Source organism: Orbicella franksi, chromosome 11 (genome assembly GCF_964199315.1).
Source record: "Orbicella franksi chromosome 11, jaOrbFran1.1, whole genome shotgun sequence".
Lineage (NCBI taxonomy): Eukaryota > Metazoa > Cnidaria > Anthozoa > Scleractinia > Merulinidae > Orbicella > Orbicella franksi.
This window is the reverse complement of record NC_138155.1, coordinates 17,222,298-17,241,120: the sequence shown is the minus strand read 5'-3', so window position 1 is coordinate 17,241,120 and position 18,823 is coordinate 17,222,298. Positions and strand designations below refer to the sequence as shown.

Genomic DNA, 18,823 nt, shown 5'->3' with positions numbered 1-18,823 from the left:
TGTCAATCCATTGAAAACAACAGCAAGCAATACATTTCTTTCAAATTTCAAATCAAAATTTAATAAAAACAAACCATGCATATTGGGTTTCATCATGACTATTACTTATAAATATTTCTAAGGTGAATTGAACAACTTGTTGAAAATCGAAAAAATAATTACAAGAACCAGTATACATGTACTACTGGAAAATAAAACTGGTTAATTGTAGAGATCAATATAAGAGTATTAGCCAAAGACGAGTACTGTTTTTACAATTGATAAATTTTTAGAAATCAATATCAATAAAGCATGCTAAAATCCACGATGGCTTGTCTCGAAAATTTAACTTAAATCGATTTCCGCCGGTTTGAATCCAGCATATTCACCACTCTCCTCTGGAAATTCATTTCTAATTGCTTTCACAACGCACGCTGGAATCACTCGCCGGTTTTTTTTTCCCAGTACGCCATGAACCCACCAAGTAAACTGACGGTAGGCTGCTAAACGCCATGTTCTAGAAGAGATTAAAAATATGCGGATTATACAATGAACAAATAATTTTTGCGGCTGTATTTTCAAAACTACTAACCTGTTCTCGATGGGTTCCGGCAAGGGATTACAGCGTGCGTTGTGAATTGCAACAAGGGCAGTATTTAGCACGTCCGTATCCAGGCATACAATTCTAAACTTTGCGTGGTCGGTTATGCATTCAACCCCCGACTCGTCGAACTTTTGATTGAGGGCCTCCAATTCTTGACAGCAAAAACATTCATCGGCCGTCGACATTGGAACACAATTGCCCCCACAAATGCACCATTCGATGTTTCCAACTCTAACATCAAAATTGGCTAATTCGCCGTCCCCTTTGTCTCCTTCTTCCTCCGAATCAACTGGTTCTTCACCAGGAGGATAGGTTGGCTCAAACTGAAATGGCTGTACACCACTCATGTTGAAAATAGCAACGGAAATCCGCGACAGAACGACAGCTTTCAGCTCATATCGCTTGTTTTGTTCTTGTTTACGAAATCAGTGTTCCCCATATCATACGTCACAGCCTACCGCTGACACGCATTACGGGCCCGCAATGAAAAGGCCCAAAAAGCGGGAAATAGGCAGTTTCAAACCTAATTTTCTCGCGAAAACCAAGAAACGGACAGGAATAACTGTCTAATCTCGACTTTACTTATGTTAGGCTTTCTAAAAAAAGTGTTACAAAACATGACAGTTTTTGACTTCAGTTCTCCTTTAATGTGAAATGAAATAAATAAAACACATGAATTATTTAAAACATGGGGTAGGTCTCTGCAGTCACCATAAAATTATTATGCTAATGAAGCATGATTTGGATCCAATATGGTCTAAGCTCTCATAAGTGATCACCTAGGCTTGACATTTTGGGTGGTTGCTTATGGGAGGTTTGGCTTTATTTCAATTAGCTTAGAATTCAATGCATTTAAAATAATAGCAAGAAAAGAATTCTTAACAGTGAGGTAATGCATTTAAGTGAATGTCTTTAAATTTCCACAGAAAGACATTTACAAAAATTAATGTGCATCAATGCTGCTTAGTTTGTACCTGAATAGCACCTTTCGATCAATTCGTCCCTGATGTCCTTCTTCTTCCTCACTTGATATCACAACCTGTAGATACAGTAGCTCAATTACGCACTTTGAAATCAAACAATTCTTTGATAGTTCTAGTATTTTTCACAATGCAGTTCATCATAAAATGGGTACATAACTGGATTTTCTTCCCAAATCAATCAATCAATCAGTCAATCAGTGTTAGTCTCAATCTGAACTAAAATATTCACAAATACCTGCAAAAGAGGTCTGAAGCATTAGATCAAACAGTGGTATATAGTTGATGTTCTCACTATAACTTGTGAATAATTAGTTGATTTCAGACTGAGACTGACACAGTACAGATGTGTCTTTGGTCTTTATTCATCATTCTTGGCTTCCTCAAAACTGGACTACATACAAAATGAACAGGATTTTGCAGTGGTACATACCACAAAGAAGCTCTTTGTTCACTGTTTCCCGATTGATTTGAAATTAAAATTACAAATTTATCCTTAAACTGCCATGCAGTTGCCATGGAATAATGATTGTGGTAAAGCAACCTCACAGCCTCAAAAATCAATGTATTAAGTAAACATAAACTTCAAAGTAAGGCCTTGGTGTGATCTTTTTGTATTGTTTTTAATATGTCCAACCCCTACATGTAGTTCAGTAAGTGTGAAAGTACATCAGGCAGAAATATAGGTATAAGCTCAACATGCAAGGACAATTGCAAACCAAACATAGCACAGAACAATAAAGAGGGGTACCTTTTGAATAGGATTAGTTCCTTCAACCACTTTCACCTTTTGTAGGTATTCCAATATAATTGCTTTCCTCTTAAGCTTTCTGTATGTGACCCTTTCAACTGAACCAAAACCAAACAAAAAATAAGATGTACACGTTCCATTGCCTGGTGCTAAGCTTAAGTGTAATTCAACGTCATAAAAGCTGTGATAATTGTCCATCATTGTGTAAGATACTGTAGGCATAGATAACTGTTTATTCTCTCATACTTTGGTATTTTGGAATTTTTGGGCTAAGTTAAAATCAAGCTTATACTGGCCAACACTCTATCTGATATGTAGGGGGGAGGGAGGGAGTGGGATAATGGGGAGTTCCAACGGTAATACCGTGTGCTTTTCACTGCAGAATCTTCCTTGCTTGCTTGATTTAAATTGTGGAAGGGTTGGGATTTGAGACTAGTCAGGCGTACAGGCGTATGGAACAATTAGAGGACAATTCCAAAATATTATTTTCTCAGAACCGAAAAAATCTTTTAAATCACATTTTTTTTTTTTGCAAATCATTGTTGGAGGGCTGGTAAAGACTATTGCAAATCTTAATGAAATTATTGGATCCACAAATACAGTCAAACCTGTATATAATGGCCACCCTCAGCACTTGAGGAACTGGCTGCTTAATACAGAATCTCTAAAAATACTCACTGGGCATGGTCTAATGATATAGTACTGTACTTCAGCACATTGCGGATACCTGTAAAGCTTTAACGATACTAAACTGCCGATTATCACCTTACAGTAGCTTTGTACATGTTAGTTCTTTATAGTGACGATGGATCGCATTTTAAACATGACAAAATACCCCACAAAATGACATGTGCCTCCATTTATGTTCAAGGGTGGCCACTTAATATAAGTATAAATAACAAAGAAAGACAAACATAGGACTGCTACAGGGTGGTCGCGGCTGCTAAATAGAGGTGGCCGCCTGATACAAGTAACAAATACACCATTTGTATGAGCGAAAAATCGGGACTTTGAAAACTGGCTGCTTTTTTAGAGGGTGGCCACTTAATACAGGGCCGCTACAGACAAGTTTGACTGTAACTTTCTAAAAATTCAAAAATAGTTTGCAAATCCAAGAATTGTATTCAAATCCAGAATTTTTTTCCAAATTGGAAAATAATTATATTTTGTCACAAGCAGTAAGCCAGCATCAAAAGTCTCCCCTTTTATTTGCCATTCCAAAATGCCTTAGGAACATGACAAAAGAGTTTAGGATTGTTTAGATTATAAAGTAACTAAGATGTTTTGCTATGAGGTTGTGGAAGCAAATTTGGAATGAATGAGAAATTCTGCTGTCGGAGTGGAACACTGAAGAGACCTGAACAGGAAAGTTTTTACTAGTATATAGTAGTCTCATGCCTCCACCTTACATGGTTCTGACCCAATGGGAAGTGAGATTTTGTGTTTTGAGATGGCTAAAATGCAGTGAAGAAATGATTTCCAATTTTTGTTATTTCCACATGACAATCTCGAGAAGATTCCATTGAGCAAGTAAAAAAAACTCTGTCATATATAATTTAGAGAAAACCATGAAATCGAAGTTTTATCAATTATTACTTTGTTACTAATACGAAATGGATCTTGGGAGCAAGGTGGCCCCAGCACATCTCAAATGAAGAACTATCCAGTCAAGAGGTCTGGAGTCACCTCAATCAGCAAGAAAGTGAAGACGAGGCAATGGCATTGTAGAGAATGCAGTCCAGAGACAATCCTACGAGAGCATTGATTTGGCTTTCACCGAGAAGAAGAAGGGTTAGAAGACCAAAAACAACTTGCATGGCATAGAGTGGCTGAGAAGGAAAGGAAGCAAGAGCTGGGATGAAAGAGTTGGGAGGAGGCCTGCCAAGTGGCTATCCACTGGAGAGTGAGTGGTGAGGAATAGACCTTTCTGCTACACGGTGGTCATTTTGAATTCTATTGTTTCAAATAGTGATAGAATATTATTGGATGCTCAGGGGAAAATTAGTATGTATTTTCCCCCTGAGGATCCCATTATAGCTATTTCAAACAATTGAATTCAAAATGGCCACCGTATGGCTAAAAAGATCCATTCCTGAAGACCTGTGCCCCACTTAGGTACTGGTAAAACAGAAGATAATTGGTAGACACCCTTGACTTGTTTTAGCCTGCGTAGCAAGCATTTCTGTGGGGTTTGGAAGCAAAGAAAGACCAAGGAATGGGATTTTTTAGTACAAGGATTTAGTCATGAGCTTCGACAGAATGGTAGAAATCCTGTAGTGCAATGCCGATGCTTTGGTATTTCAAAGCCTGCACATTATTGCAGAAGCAAATGTGACACAATTTGCAGCTGTTCCTTACAAGGACATTTCCAGAGTTGATTTTATAAACAACTTTGACTTGGGAGGCCGCCTAGGGGAAGACTATCTTTATTCAGATACTGGTCAAGATTATCGTCATTTTCCCTCTCAGATGTTTGAAGCCTCTCTTGCCCAAATTCCAAAGTTTTCCAAGAAGACCTTCCGTCGTTTGTTTTTGTTACAGGCGGTAACACTCGAACTGATTTGCGGATCTGGCATTTCCAGCAAACGCTTCTTTACTGGAGTTGCCTGTGTAGGAGTTGACTTGCTAATTTTACCATGTATCGATTCCTGGACAAATGAATACAGTGATTCAAGATTTCGAATCTTGAGAGAACAAGGATTACAAATGCAACTTGACTACTTCTCACATTTTAACTTTCTTGCAGATTTGTGCTAAAACTTCACCCTTGTAGTCCTTCCTTTTAGACGGATTGAGTAGAGATATATCTTGATTATAAATTACTAAATTTAGCTTTGAAATTGCAATTTCAAAGCCTGCATTGGTCGCCCGGAGTCATCGAGCTTTCTCCATCCCCACCATGCACTTGTTGTTTCAGACATGTTTTGACAAGTTAAAGTTTGTTTTGGTTCAAAGTTCACTTCCGCTACAGAAGGCCGAAGATTTTATTGGTTAATTTATGACAGCCAATGACAGCACAAAATCTCAGTGTGTGCACTCAGGCATGAAAGGCCAAGTGGGTGGTTTTCAAAATCCAGGGGTTTGTCTGTAAGCGTTTCCTTCCTTTCTTCCCCTCCCCATCCCCCCTCTTTTACTCGCTCCATTTTTCACGCTGTAATTCTTTGCTTCTGAACCCCACAGAAACACTTGCTATGCAGGCTAACTTGTTTTGATACTACAGAGCTATTTGTAAGGTCCATCAGTGACTGGACAAATGGGTTTATTGTCTTGAAATCAAATAATTAACCTTGGGCTTAGACACAGTTACTAAACATTACAAAACCACGAGGCATCAAACAAGGTGTTAATTGCCACATACCTATCCCTGATGTGTTTTGCTGTGGCTTCTTGTCTTTTACATCCATACCTTGTACGATAAAAAGCAAATGATGGCTAATATATTTGAAGTCTTTTCGATTTTCTGTATACAAAGTTCTCCCCATTCAAATTTAAAATACTTGCATGGAAAATCACAACCTATCCTACAAAGTTAAGAATGTGGCCTTAAGGTGGTTTGATATAGTTTTTTCTGGACCATACCTAGCATTTTCAACTGAGACTTTACCAATCTTCCCTTACTCTGATCGATGTGGAAATTACACCAGTTTTTGGAAAAAGATTGAAGTTTGGTTGAATGTGTTTTTTAAGGTAATTGATATTTCCATGGAAATGATAAACCAAAAAATATAAAAATTGGTAAATATGAATTTTGTACGAACTAGATCTGTTATAGAAAATCTGATGCCAATTTCTGAAATTATGATGTATGGCAAGGGGAATATGCAAGAATAAAAAAATTCTGTATGTTGGATTTTGAATAAATTGCAAAAACATTTCAAACCATGCATTTTTGTTTAATTAAATTAAATGGACTGAAGGAAGGACACTATTTTAATGAAATTGCTCCAAAAGACACCAAAATGTGTCTTGAAGTTTTGTCTTGAAGCCATGAAAGTTTTGTTGGTTTGTGTTTTCTTGATCCTGAGAACAAGACTTTTTTGTCAACATCACTTCCATAGTAAATTTACATGTAGAACAATTTTCGATTTTAAGCGCTTTTTTGAAAATCTATAAAAACGAATTAATAGATTATTTTAAAACATTAACCATGTATGCCTAATAATGTTAACAATTTTATTCCAAAGTTTCATTAGCATTGATACACTGGAAACCTTTTAAGAGCGTGTCCATGTAAGAACTGGCTACTCAAATTTTGGCGGAAAATGGATTGCTCTCATTTTTTCTACACAAGTCAAGCAACATATGCAATGAATGAAAATGGCTTTTATTTCGCCAGATTCGCTTTCTTTATTTTTTGATGAATTTTTTTATAAGCAAGTCAAAAACCGCACAAAACCGGAAATTGACACCCTAAATTTTGGTGGTTACGCGATGCTTGCTAAAAACTTGGACATTTAACAAAACGACCTAATTTTTAGTGCAGAGTGCACTATTGGGATGGTTATGGGAGCTGCCTGCCACTAAGGAACTAAGGCGCTATGGCCCTATGGCCCTATGGCGCTAAGGTGTAAACTTTAATGTTTGTTTAATTAATTAATTTCAATTAATTAGTCTAGAGGCAAGGAAGTAGTGGGGGTAGGGTGGGAAAGGTACATGTGTACTCTACATAAAACACACTCCATCGCCGTCATTTAGCTTTGAACATCGCAAAGCTATATATTTGTTTCAGGTAACCCCTTGCTCTCCTTGTGGTACCATTCTCTTTAGAACAAAACTAATTTGCTCTAAACGCATGCGTAAATTAGTTACCGTTCATGGCTTCTATATTAGGTGGAGGATACATTGTATACGGAATCATGCACAAATGTTGAGTGGTTTTCCTTATGATAGAACTCAACATTGACCCATTTTTAGTGCAGAATGCCCTATTGGGATGGTTTTGGGGGCTGCCTGCCACTATGGAACTAAGGCACTAATGTGTAAACTTTAATGTTTGTTTAATTAATTAATTTCAATTAATTAAGTACTCTAGAGACAAGGAAATGGTGGGGGTGAGCTGGGAAAGGTACACGTGTACCCTACGTAAAACATGTTCTATCTACGTCAGTTAGAAGTAAACATCGCAAAGCTATATATTTGTTTCAAGTAACCCCTTGCTCTCCTTGTGGTACTATCCTCTTAAGAACAAAACCAATTTGCTCTAAACGCACGTGCAGATCAGTTAGCGTTCTTGTCTTAGGTGGAGGATACATTGCATACAGGATAACAAACAAATGTTGAGTAGTTTTCCTTATGGTAGAACCCAACATGTAAGAGGCATGCGTTCTAGCATCGTAAGTGTTATATAGTATGTTTCCACGCGGTTTTGTATGTCATGTAATGTCAGGTACTAGGTAGCGCCACTTGTCCCTTTTTAGTGTAAAAGTTAAACGTATCTTTTAGAATTATCCACAGGTCAGTTCATCATCTGCTGTTTTCAAACTACAATAGCATGCTTGTAAGGGTTTAAATAAAGAAGGGAAATGTGAAGTTTTTCATTAGCAGCTTATTTATTTGTTGCCTTAACTACGTCTGTAACAAATGAGAGACCAAAAAGTTCCCAAGTTAGTGGCTGCAAATTGTAAATTTGTGACAAAAGAAACCAGGACAGTGCTCAAATATTGCTGCAGACTCTGTGTCACCTAATGAAAGCGCAAATTAATTTAATCAGTCTTTGAGGAGACTCATTCATATCGGCCAAGTAGCGCTGTTTATCTTCAATACTTTTCATTGAAACGCTTCACAGCCATCAATATCATTGTGGGTTAATTTTGAATTGTTTTATTGTTAACAACAAAGGTGGCAACAGAAAAAGAAAGTGGTATTTCGTGACTATCTGATAATTAAATTAGTTCTTATTCATCGGTAAAAATTTGCATTTTCAGTAAAACAACATCGTTCCTGTTCTGTTTCTTCATCATGTTCATCACTACATCAGAGATTTAACTTTCTTTCATTCATCTCCAAAAAACAAGCCCATCTTCCGTGTGTTTTGGAGAAAACAAGGGTTTCATATTACATGCCTTTGCGAGGAAAACAAAAGTATCAAGTTACAAAGTTGGCATGAAGAGCTAAATTGTCACGTTTGCTGCTTCAACGTATTATTGAATTTAAAATGAACGAAAATCAATGTAAAACACCAGTAGTAATTAATTTGTATGTCATTTTTGGACCTTGAATGAAAATACAACCTTGAAACACACACACACTGCAAAGGGGAAAAGCCCTAGCAGACTACCAAGGTAGACACAAACCAGAAGTGAACTGAGCAGGGGTGATTACTTATGGGACTACTGTGCCAGAGCTATCAATTGCACTCTGCACTATCTGAGATTGTCTCACTAGTTTCACAATTACGTGATAATTCTTTTTTCTTTCCACAGAACAAAAAACTCCTCGTTTATCTTAAACCCAAGCAAAATTATGATTTTTTTCCCGAACCTTCTAAAAAACGTCTTTGGCATTTTTGCCAATATAGCCTCCAGACAAACAGATTTTTTTCCAAAAGTGGGACCTCTACATGAATGATGACTGTTATCAGTGTAATGTACTAAGGCTAAGCGACAAACATCTGTATTAAAAGTTTTGGGCACTCTTAGTTTAGAAGCACAAAAAATTCGAGCAAGTAGCCATAAATTCAACATTTTGTGTAGAAATGACGAATCTCATAACGTAACTGAAATGCGTTTTAATTTTTCTTGGCAAATGTTTTCACCTTAACTGATTAGATTTATTGATTTTTAACCTTTTGAGAACTCAATGAGACTAATATTAAAAATATCGGGGAATCTTGGAACCTTGCCTTAGTTTTGATTTCTAACACTGATTTGCAGTCACGCATCATGCACTTTTGGTTGAGGCAAGCGTTGATTAAAAATCTCGTAATGCTATTTCCCATGAAATGAGAGCCTTAAGGACCCATTCACCGATCTTTTCGAGTCGTTAAGGAGAATTTATTCTCATATAACCTCACCATTTTTAGGTACTTCAGAGTTATTTCATGTGTTTTAACTTTTTCATGATCAGCAAAACTAGTCATGACATCATCAGGCCACGCCCATGGTCATGTGACTAATACTGAAAAAACACAACGGTTCCCAGGCAAATTACTTTATCGGGATTTTTTTCATTGATTTAATATTTTAATTTAAATCCTCATTACGCTATGAATAGATTTTGTTTCATTTCTAAAAGGTCAGATTTCGAGAGAATTTCAAAATATTGAACAATACATAATTTTCTGAAAAAAGCATGATTTCGAAAAAGGAATGCATAGCTATGTTTCCAACATTGGCTTTAAGCAAAATCCGTCAAAAAAGGCTGGATTTAATGAAAAACTGCGTTTCCTTTAGCATTTAAAGAAACCGAAAGTGCGCCCAATATATTGGAAGTTACCCTGTCAGCGCGTGCACAATTTACACTACCAGCGCACTTCGGAAAACTTCTGCACCAAGTCCTTCTTCCTATCTTTCGAGTTGAACGCTACATCAAAGTGAAGCAAAATTGTTTTGAGCATTGTGACATTAAACATTTGCAGTTTGTCTTCCTTGACGCATCTGTACAGGTCTGTAGTGTTGTAACAGATGGGATGCTGCGGGCTGAGCTCTGTGGCAATATCAGCAAGGAGCTTCTCTCTTTTTTCTTCCTCCTCCTCTGCATGGGCATCATTAAGATCAATGTCCTTGTGACCACATCTCCTTCGCACTGCGGCAAGGTGGGAAAAGCATCCCTTAACTTGGTTTTTGGTTAGCCGTTCCTCTCTTCTGAAAAGTCAACTATTGTTGTCATCTTTTGCGTTTCGCATATCTGAAGCTACTTGCGTTGGATCAGCTGTATCTCCTGTTTTTCCTCCAATATCAAACTTTGCTGTTAGGTGTTCCTTCACTTTGGCAGAAATCTAGTTGCCCCTGGCCGAGGGCTTTGCAGGGCCCACCCGATTGGAAGTTCACATCTGGATCCTGCACTGTTAGTTGCTGTTGCTGTACTGCTGTCAGCACTAGCCGACTTCTTTACCTGGTCAGCAACAGAGAATTTCTCAGCCCATTCTCTTCTAAGCTTGTCAAAGGTGAACTCCATTTTCAGCTTTCCTGGAGTGTGGTCTACAACATCTAAGTGAGCTTCGAGATCGCCAAATTTTTCAAAGATCATCTGACATCCAGATTCAGGACAAGGAAAATCCCTTCCTTTTCGGCAACACTCGCACATGCTGACCTATATAAATGAGTATCCTTGAAAGGGAAAAGGTCCTTCACAACCACCAAGTCAGTAGAGCTTTGATGCCTTTTAAATAGACCATCAAAGAGTAATAATTTTCGCAGGCCAATTCCATGACTTCCAAACACGCTCCCCACTTGTTTCATACGCAAAGTTGTGATAACTGCTGAATCCTTCAACACTCTGAACATTGAGCGTCTTTTTGCTGATGTCAGTGAGGCAGACACACACTGAAGTACCCTTTACACAGTGTTCCAAAAGTGTGCTACCCATATCATCTGCAGATAAAATGTCATGTCCTTCATTGCAGTATCTTCGTATGGACGCTTTCATGGGACAGAGAATACGGTCGCAGACATCTTTACCATGCTGTGGCTCAGAATAGTTGTACCGCAGGATATGGACACCAATTCGTTCTCCAATATCTGTAACTGCAGCGATAAGGAAGTTGTTGTGATAACATCCTGCCCCGTCAGAACAGAGATAAACAGATTCTATTTCTGGGTTTTAGGTCTTGATTGCCTTCAGGAGATTCTCAAGGATAGAACAAACAGCAAACCAATCTTGCTGGCATGAGTTGAAGAGATGAGCATACGATTTCAGCTGCAGACTCACAGAACTGGTATTGAATGAAATAACTGTGGAAATATGCCAGCCAATCCCTTTTTGCCACACCAGTCACATTGCCTTTCTCAATACTTCAACTGTAAAAATTTCATGGCCCAGTCCATAACTATCAATGCCAAACTTGAATCCTCATTTTCAAGACGTCCTGTTTGGCTTCATCCTGGTTGATTGAGCGAAGTATATGTGCTTTCCACTGTTGTATATCTGATCGTGCACGCTCAAAGTCATAGTGAAGATCTTCTCAATGTTCTTGATTATACGAATTCCAAGACGAACCTTGGATTTCTGCCTCCACTTCGTCCAAGACTGCTTTCAAAGTCTGGCACTGGTCACAGCTTTCAATAAGCTGATGAGTACACACAGCCTGAAAGTCTGGGTCACAACTATCACTTAAGGCAAACTTTCTGCAGTGCTCAGCACAAGCTGACTCGTCAGGTTTGCAGTGGACAGGATAATCTGTCTTCAGATACTTCTTTGAGTCTCTCAACCTTCTTTTGGCATTGTTGCACTCCTGCTTGTTTCCTCCTTCTTTCTCTAAGTCGTCAATGATTCTCGCCACAGTCTGAAAACCAGCAGCACCATCAGCAGCTATGTTATCAAGCCCTTGAAGGGACTTATGTTGGGAGGTTACCCTCACTTCTAAGATTTTGATTAAGGTTGATTGGCTCAAGGGTTCGAATTGCTCTTCTTTGCAAAATTCAAAATACTGTTTGATCATGGTTGATCTTGCTACAGTTCGCACAACATTAGGCATTTGAATCTTCTCACCACTATCAAGTTTGAGGATTTTATTGCCATATGCAACATCTTGATAAAAATGACAACGATTAGCAAATTCCACAAAATGGTCCACCTTTTTCATATCAAGGTGTACACAGTGTTTTTTCTCTGACTATGGTACTGTGCGAGGGCCATGGGTCTTTGTGTGTGAGCGGGCCTGCTTTATTTGCCAGTTTGAAAGTATTCCATATGGTGAATGGATTGCCTGTAGGGTTTTTACCGGGTATCGAAAAGCATAAAGGCTGAGAATTTGTTTCTTCAAGTTCTTTGATGTAGCATTTTTATACGCAGTCATCAATATCACCAGATCATCGCAGGCTAAGCGATCAATTCTTTCTTCCTTTGAAAATTTTAGAGATTGGAATAGTAGAATAGTCGCCACTCTCAGGCACAATTGCTTTACATACAAGGATGCAATCTTCGCTCGTTTTTTCTATGATCTTCTTTTTGTCAACCTCCCTTGCTTCATCCCAGGGGGTCTCTAGCTGAAAAGGAAGAGGCTCCCGTGAAACTTCTGGCGTAAGGAGGGCAATTTCATTAATGGCTGTGTTATAGGTATCAATTGCATTGGAGTTTTCTGATGTACTTAAGGGAGTCTCTGGAATCCACGGAGATTCGCCTTGACTGCACTTTGGTGTTGATGTCTCTTGGAATGGCGTAGACGCTAATACTTGACTGATAGTTGCCATGGCAGCACGCTTACACAAGCTGTTAAGAAAATTAAAGCAAATCACGATCCATACTGAGGTATCTTATTAGTATCTTAATTTTCAGTTGATTTGAAAACAAACCTCTCGGACTCCGTTTCATGTTCAGAAGCTGACTCAGGCTGGGTTTCTTTCTCTCGGTGCAACCACTTTGCTTCGCTAGTCACTTGTTCGTTGTGTTTCTTATGGCATAATGAATAAAATTGTGTGCATAACGTTAACTTCTGGTGATCTGTTTGGGCTTCGCCAGGGCATTCAAATTAAAACTAACCAAATCAACATGTACATGTAATCTGCAAAACGGTTTTTCAAATGAACTATTGACGAAAAAGATGCCGGAAAAGTCTACATTTTCAAAAATAGTGTAGCCAAAATAAACTAGTGAGACAATCTCAGATAGTGCAGAGTGTAATGCATAGCTCTCACGCAGTACTCATGACACAGTTCCTATATAACCCCTGACATTCACTCCTGGTTTGTACTGACCTTGCTAGTCAGCTAGGGATTTTGATAAGACATAATCTTAGCAGTGTGTATGTTTGATGCGTGTATTTTCATTCACAGTCCAAGAATAACTGACAATTAATTACCATTTGTCAAGACAGCTCTCGAATTTTACTGTAGTGTTTTATGTTGATTTTTGCTATTTTAAATTAAATAATACATTCCTCACAAAGGTATGTAACCTAAAACTCTTGTTTTCTCAAAAGCACACACAAGATGTGCTAGTATTCTTTTCACAGCTGGAGATAAATGGAAGAAAGTTGAATGTCGGATGAAGAAATGGAAGAGGAACGATTTGCTTTATTTAAAACGCAAATTTTCTTTTGACTGATAAACAGGAACTAATCTAATTATCAAATTGTCACGCAGCAGCACATTCTGTTGCCACCTTTGGCGTTGACAATAAAACCACTTAAATTTAAAATACACCCTGATGTCGATTAATACAACTGAGGAGCGCTTCAACGAGAGGTATTTAAAAAGTAAACAATGCTACTTGACCGAGAATATATCCTTCATCAGTGAACGATTCCCCTCAAAGACTGATAAAATGTATGCTTTCAGTAGGTGCCACAGAGTCTGCAGCAATGTTTGAGCAGTTTCCTGGGTTTTTTGTTCAATTTGACAAGTTTTAATGCCACTTAGTCAGGAGAGTTTCAGCTGCGGGTACAGACATTTTGGTCTCTTTGATGGAGACAATTAAAGGATGAAATAAACGGACTAGTGCAGTTTGGAAACAATAGATGATTTCTTGAACCAAGTTAGGCGTAATTCCAAAAGACACGCGGTCACAGTAACATCCTTGTATCGTGCTAACGATGCTAGAACACATGCGTATGACTTATTAGGGTCCTACCACAAGGAGAAGCGCTCAACGTTAGTGTGTGATCTTGTATGAAATGTATCTTCCACCTGATATATGTAGTTGACACTAATGTTTATTAATCTGCGCATGTGTTTAGAGCAAATATTGGTTTTGCTCTAAAGAGAAAAGTACCACAAGGAGAGCAAGGGGCTTTCTGAAACAAATATATAGCTTTTTGAAGTGATTCAAAAAGTAAGGTAGGTACATGCACCACCTATTTTACGTAGTGCTCACAAGTACCTACCCCATCCTAACCCCCCTTGCAGCAAGCCTAATTAATTAATTGAAATCAATTAATTAAACAAACATTAAAGTTTACACTTTATTTCCATGGTGCCATATTGCCATAGTGCTTTAGCGACGTCAACCCCCAGACCATCCCAATAGTGTACTCTGCACTAAAAATGGGGTTACCATGGAAACGCTGTGTTAAATTACTTTGCAGGAAGACGTCAAAAGTGCTAATCCCACCATATAAAAGTCAGAAAAATGGCCTGGTTTCAAATTCTCAATCTGTTTGCATCTCTTTTACTTTGCAAGGTCATGGTATCCCTCATCGTAAGAACATCTAAAGCTTCATTTGACCCTCGAAGGATACCACTCTAAAAGAAATGTGACAGCATTTCTTTGAGTACAGCCCCAAAAGAAACCTTAACGGCTAAAATCAGTGGTGTTTCCTCCTGAAAATGTTAAAGGGAGATTTACTCCCCAAGCACCCCAGAGCTATTCACATGGGAGTCCCCCTTGCACCTGAAATAATTCGCGGGACCAAATAAACAATCATTTAAAATTATTGCCCGGGAGGGAACAGAAGGGGTGGTGAAGCTTCCACTGGTTGTATCCTCTTTTAAAGAGCAGCTATAGTAATGAAACTGGATTTTGTACTTACATGTACGAGATCCTACTGCTGCGTTTTCACAAAAAAAACTGTGGATTTCCCTTGACAGCTTTAAACCGATGACATGCCTTCCTCCTACAGCAGTAGATTTTCTTTTGTGATCAGGGTACTGACATGATTTTGGTGGTCGCCAAAACTTCCCTAAAGAATGCCAATGTCTTGGACAAATAGACATTTTCTCTATTTGCGATTTGGTAACCGAGAATAGACTGGCCCTCACTAAGATAAGGTCCGTTTCGGTCAGACTTTCTGTAGACAAATGACAGTTAACGAAGTGCCCTCCAATACCATCATTACAGTCTCTCAAAAGAAACAGCATCTCAAGGCCTCAACTTGCCCCACAATCACCTTTTACAATATCGTGGAAAGAGCACAATTTCAATGACATTTTGATAACATGAAAACAACACAGGAATTTTCAATAAACACACTAATTTAATTATGGTAACTTAGTTATCCTAAAGGGAATGCTAAAAAAAGGAGACAGAAATACACATTTGATAAATTAAATTCTTATCTTGTTTGGAATGGCGCCATTGAGGCAAATTACTATTAAAGATACACCTGGAGAGAAAACATTATTTAAGTCCAATAAACTAAATTTTTAATCAGCTTTGAAAAGTCCTTTCAATAACAATGTCTAAATATTTTTGATTATGTAAATCTCTGTTTTTAGTGAAACGGAATTTGTGATATTGTCGACAGTGGGGACAGTAATGCTTGCTTCGGCAATGCAACAGGGCATCTCTTTAATGAAGAAAGTAATAGGAAAAAAGCAAACGAGGAAAATGAAAAGAAAAGATGTATGGCGTGTTTTCAGGGTCAAAATAAAAACTAACTTTTCCACCTTTCCTTACCTGCTAAGTAAAATGTCTGTCATTTCCTGTCTTTGAAATTAGACAGTACGCATATCTTTTGACCTCCGAAACAATACATTCCATGTTTCCTGAATACTAAAATCATAACATCCAGCATATTTTGACCTTTGAACAAAATTCTCCGCGTTTCCTGACTTCTCTCAAATTTTAAGTCCGGCATGTTCTGACTTTCAATGTAATTAGTTACCAAATACCATACTACTTAGTTTAAACATCTCAACTAAACATCCCATGCCGGCACCTGACAAGCCATTTAGTTCATAATGAAATCTCGCTGCTGAGCCGACATTCTGATTTGCAAAATTTGTAAATGCGCATTTTCTGACTTCTCGATTCTACCAGGCATCTTTTCCGCGTAGGCGTGGATCCAACAATAATACACATAACATGTGATCAGGGTTTTCAAATTAAAATAAAGTAGCAGGAGGAAATCATAAATTAGGCGGCAGACTCTAGGGTCATGATGTAGAGGAGCACCGGAATGGCTTACCTGCTCCTGCACGGGGGGAGGGAGGGGGAGGGCAATGGGATGAAGACCGTGGAAAATTTGAAAATCTATTTGTCTTGAGAAGCATTTTGATGACTGAAAAGTGCTTTTGTTGGAGGCTACTGTACACTTTATTTTAACAAGGGTTTATTAAAAATTCCTTGAGGGGAGTCCATACTCTACCACTGCTTGTTGGAAAAGGCCAAGAACAGTAGCTGTGGTATTCTTTGTTCCAGCTCTAAGATATACTGGAAATCTTGTGCATCCATCAACTCCACCATGCACTACACTCTTCCATCTGAAACTTAAAATACATGAGTCCATACTTTGCTGTCCTTTCATGGATTCTGTCCTCACTACCAACAACTAGTCTCCTTCGTAGCTGTTTTTTGGGTGTCACGCAACGCTTCTTTGGAGAGAGTGTTGCGTGACATCCCCCACCCCCCCCCCCGCAAAAAAAACCGGCTGGGAAGGAGACTAACCAACAACCACCTGTATTAGAAACTAGATGCAGTAAATCTGAATAAATTTTATTTATAATCAATTACGAATAAGGTTCACCTGATCAATTTATGATTCCCGTCTATGTGCCATGTGCCACAGTACACAGCTCTTGGTGTAAGGAATAGCCATCTCACTGCAAGTCCCTCCGGATCCGTTCTTTGCATGCATTCTCGGGCTCTCAGCTGGGGCACATTTATATTGCGAAACACTAGCTGCGATTGGACCCTTCGATATCCCGCATCTGGAAAATCCCTATGAAAGGATCTTACCATGTTATCAAGGTCATCATCACTAATGGTTGTCGTCCTGTCGGTAATGGAGATATTGTACTCCCGCATACGTCTTTTTATGGTACTCTCACTCACACCAAGGGCTCTGGACATGTCGGGTAAGTTGATTTCATAATCGGCAAGATATTGCAGCTGCTCCCGTGGAATCTCGAACCTAGGACGCCCAACCGTTCTAGGCTGGTTTGCTACTGCTGGGGAGGAATGATACCAATTCCGCTCTACCTCCGACAACATTCGCGTCACAGTGGCGAGTGAGGGTCGAACTGTATCAAACACCTGCATGTTGTCAGCAAGTCGAACCAAATGGCGAGAAATTTGTTCCAATCGGAACCGAACATAATCAGACACATCTTCACTAACTGTGTCCTGTTGAAGTCTCCTTGCAAGGTCGAATGATGTATGGCGAAGACTGCTCAAGAATTGCTCTTATGCCGTCGACACCATTAATAAATCCCCAGGAAAACCCCCGGCCCCCTTGGGTCCTGGCACTAGGTTTGCATCAGGGGATCCAGGCTTGCGCAGAAAAGACGCCTGGTAGAATCGAGAAGTCAGAAAACGCGCATTTACAAATTTTGCAAATCAGAATGTCGGCTCAGCAGCAAGATTTCATTACGAACTAAATTGCTTGTCAGGTGTCAGTATGGGATGTTACGTTGAGATATTTAAACTAAATATTACGACATTTGGTAACTAATTACATTGAAACTCAGAACATGCCGGACTTAAAATTCGAGAGAAGTCAGGAAACGCGGAGAATTTTGTTCAAAGGTCAAAATATGCCGGATGTTATGATTTTAGTATTCAGGAAAGGCGGAATGTATTGTTTCGGAGGTCAAAAGAGATGCGTACTGTCTAATTTCAAAGACAGGAAATGACAGAAATTTTACTTAGCAGGTAAGGAAAGGTGGAAAAGTTAGTTTTTAATTTTGACCCTGAAAACGCGCCATAAAGATGTACTTTTTAAAATGTCACTTTTATATCAAGAGAAAACAAGATTTTTGTCAGCATTAAAAGAGTAATTTAAAAATTACTGTTTGCTTCAACCAAGAACATGTGGTGCGTGGTGCGTGATGCGTAACCGCAAAGGTGACGAGTTGTCAGTCCTAGAAATCAAAAGCAAGGCGTTCCGAAGATTTCCCGATTTTTGGTTTAAAATAAGTCTCATCGAGTTCTCCAAACGTTAAAAATCAATAAATCTAATCAGGTAACATAAAAACATTCGCTGACAAAAATTAAAACACATTTCAGTTCCGTCACAAGATTCGTCATTTCTTCACAAAATGTTGAATTTTTGGCTACTTGCTTGAATTTTTTGCGCTCCAAAACTTCGAGTGCCCACAACTTTTAATACAGATATTTGTAGCTTAGCCTTAGTACATTACACTGATAACAGTCATCATTCATGTAGAGGTCCCACTTTTGAAAAACAATCTGTTTGTTTGGAGAAAAAAAGGGGCTCTGGAAAAAAATCATAGCTTTACTTGTGTTTAAGATAAACGAGTAGTTTATTGTTCTGTGGAAAGAAAAAAGAATTATCTAGTAATTCTGAAAAAAATTAGGTCATTTTGTTAAATGTGCGAGTTTTTAGCTAGCAACACGTAAACACCAAAATTTGGGGTGTCAATTTCCGGCTTTGTGCGGTTTTCGACTTGCCTATAAAAAAAATTCATCAAAAAATAAAGAAAGGGAATCTGGCGAAATAAAGGCCATTTTCGT

General features: G+C 38.5%; 3 protein-coding genes and 1 pseudogene across 6 annotated transcripts in view; 1 reads left to right on the top strand and 3 right to left on the bottom strand.

Annotated features, from left to right (window-relative positions):
- The window catches only part of LOC145503083 (general transcription factor 3C polypeptide 1-like), a 280,887-nt gene that overhangs the window by 142,643 nt on the left and 119,421 nt on the right, over positions 1–18,823 (bottom strand). For 2 of the 3 annotated variants that reach the window (XM_081482517.1, XM_081482520.1), the window contains 3 exons: positions 5,673–5,720; positions 2,315–2,412; positions 1,558–1,622 (listed from right to left, as the gene is read on the bottom strand). In XM_081482517.1, coding sequence (XP_081338643.1) covers positions 1,558–1,622; positions 2,315–2,412; positions 5,673–5,720 — 211 coding nt within the window. The remainder of the gene's footprint in view (positions 1–1,557; positions 1,623–2,314; positions 2,413–5,672; positions 5,721–18,823) is intronic. The other variant, XM_081482518.1, reaches the window with a different exon arrangement.
- LOC145503102 (52 kDa repressor of the inhibitor of the protein kinase-like) overlaps positions 1–18,823 on the top strand; it is a 489,168-nt pseudogene that overhangs the window by 390,272 nt on the left and 80,073 nt on the right. The window lies entirely within an intron of this gene.
- LOC145503006 (P2X purinoceptor 7-like) lies at positions 274–1,194 on the bottom strand. Its single transcript, XM_081482429.1, has 2 exons — positions 572–1,194; positions 274–496 (listed from the first exon to the last, which is right to left on the bottom strand). Exons 1-2 carry the CDS (start codon positions 928–930, stop codon positions 325–327), a joined length of 531 nt encoding a protein of 176 aa, XP_081338555.1. The 5' UTR covers positions 931–1,194; the 3' UTR covers positions 274–324.
- LOC145503154 (uncharacterized) lies at positions 15,938–17,431 on the bottom strand. The gene is made up of 2 exons (XM_081482619.1): positions 16,875–17,431; positions 15,938–16,611 (listed from the first exon to the last, which is right to left on the bottom strand). Exons 1-2 carry the CDS (start codon positions 17,387–17,389, stop codon positions 16,464–16,466), a joined length of 663 nt encoding a protein of 220 aa, XP_081338745.1. The 5' UTR covers positions 17,390–17,431; the 3' UTR covers positions 15,938–16,463.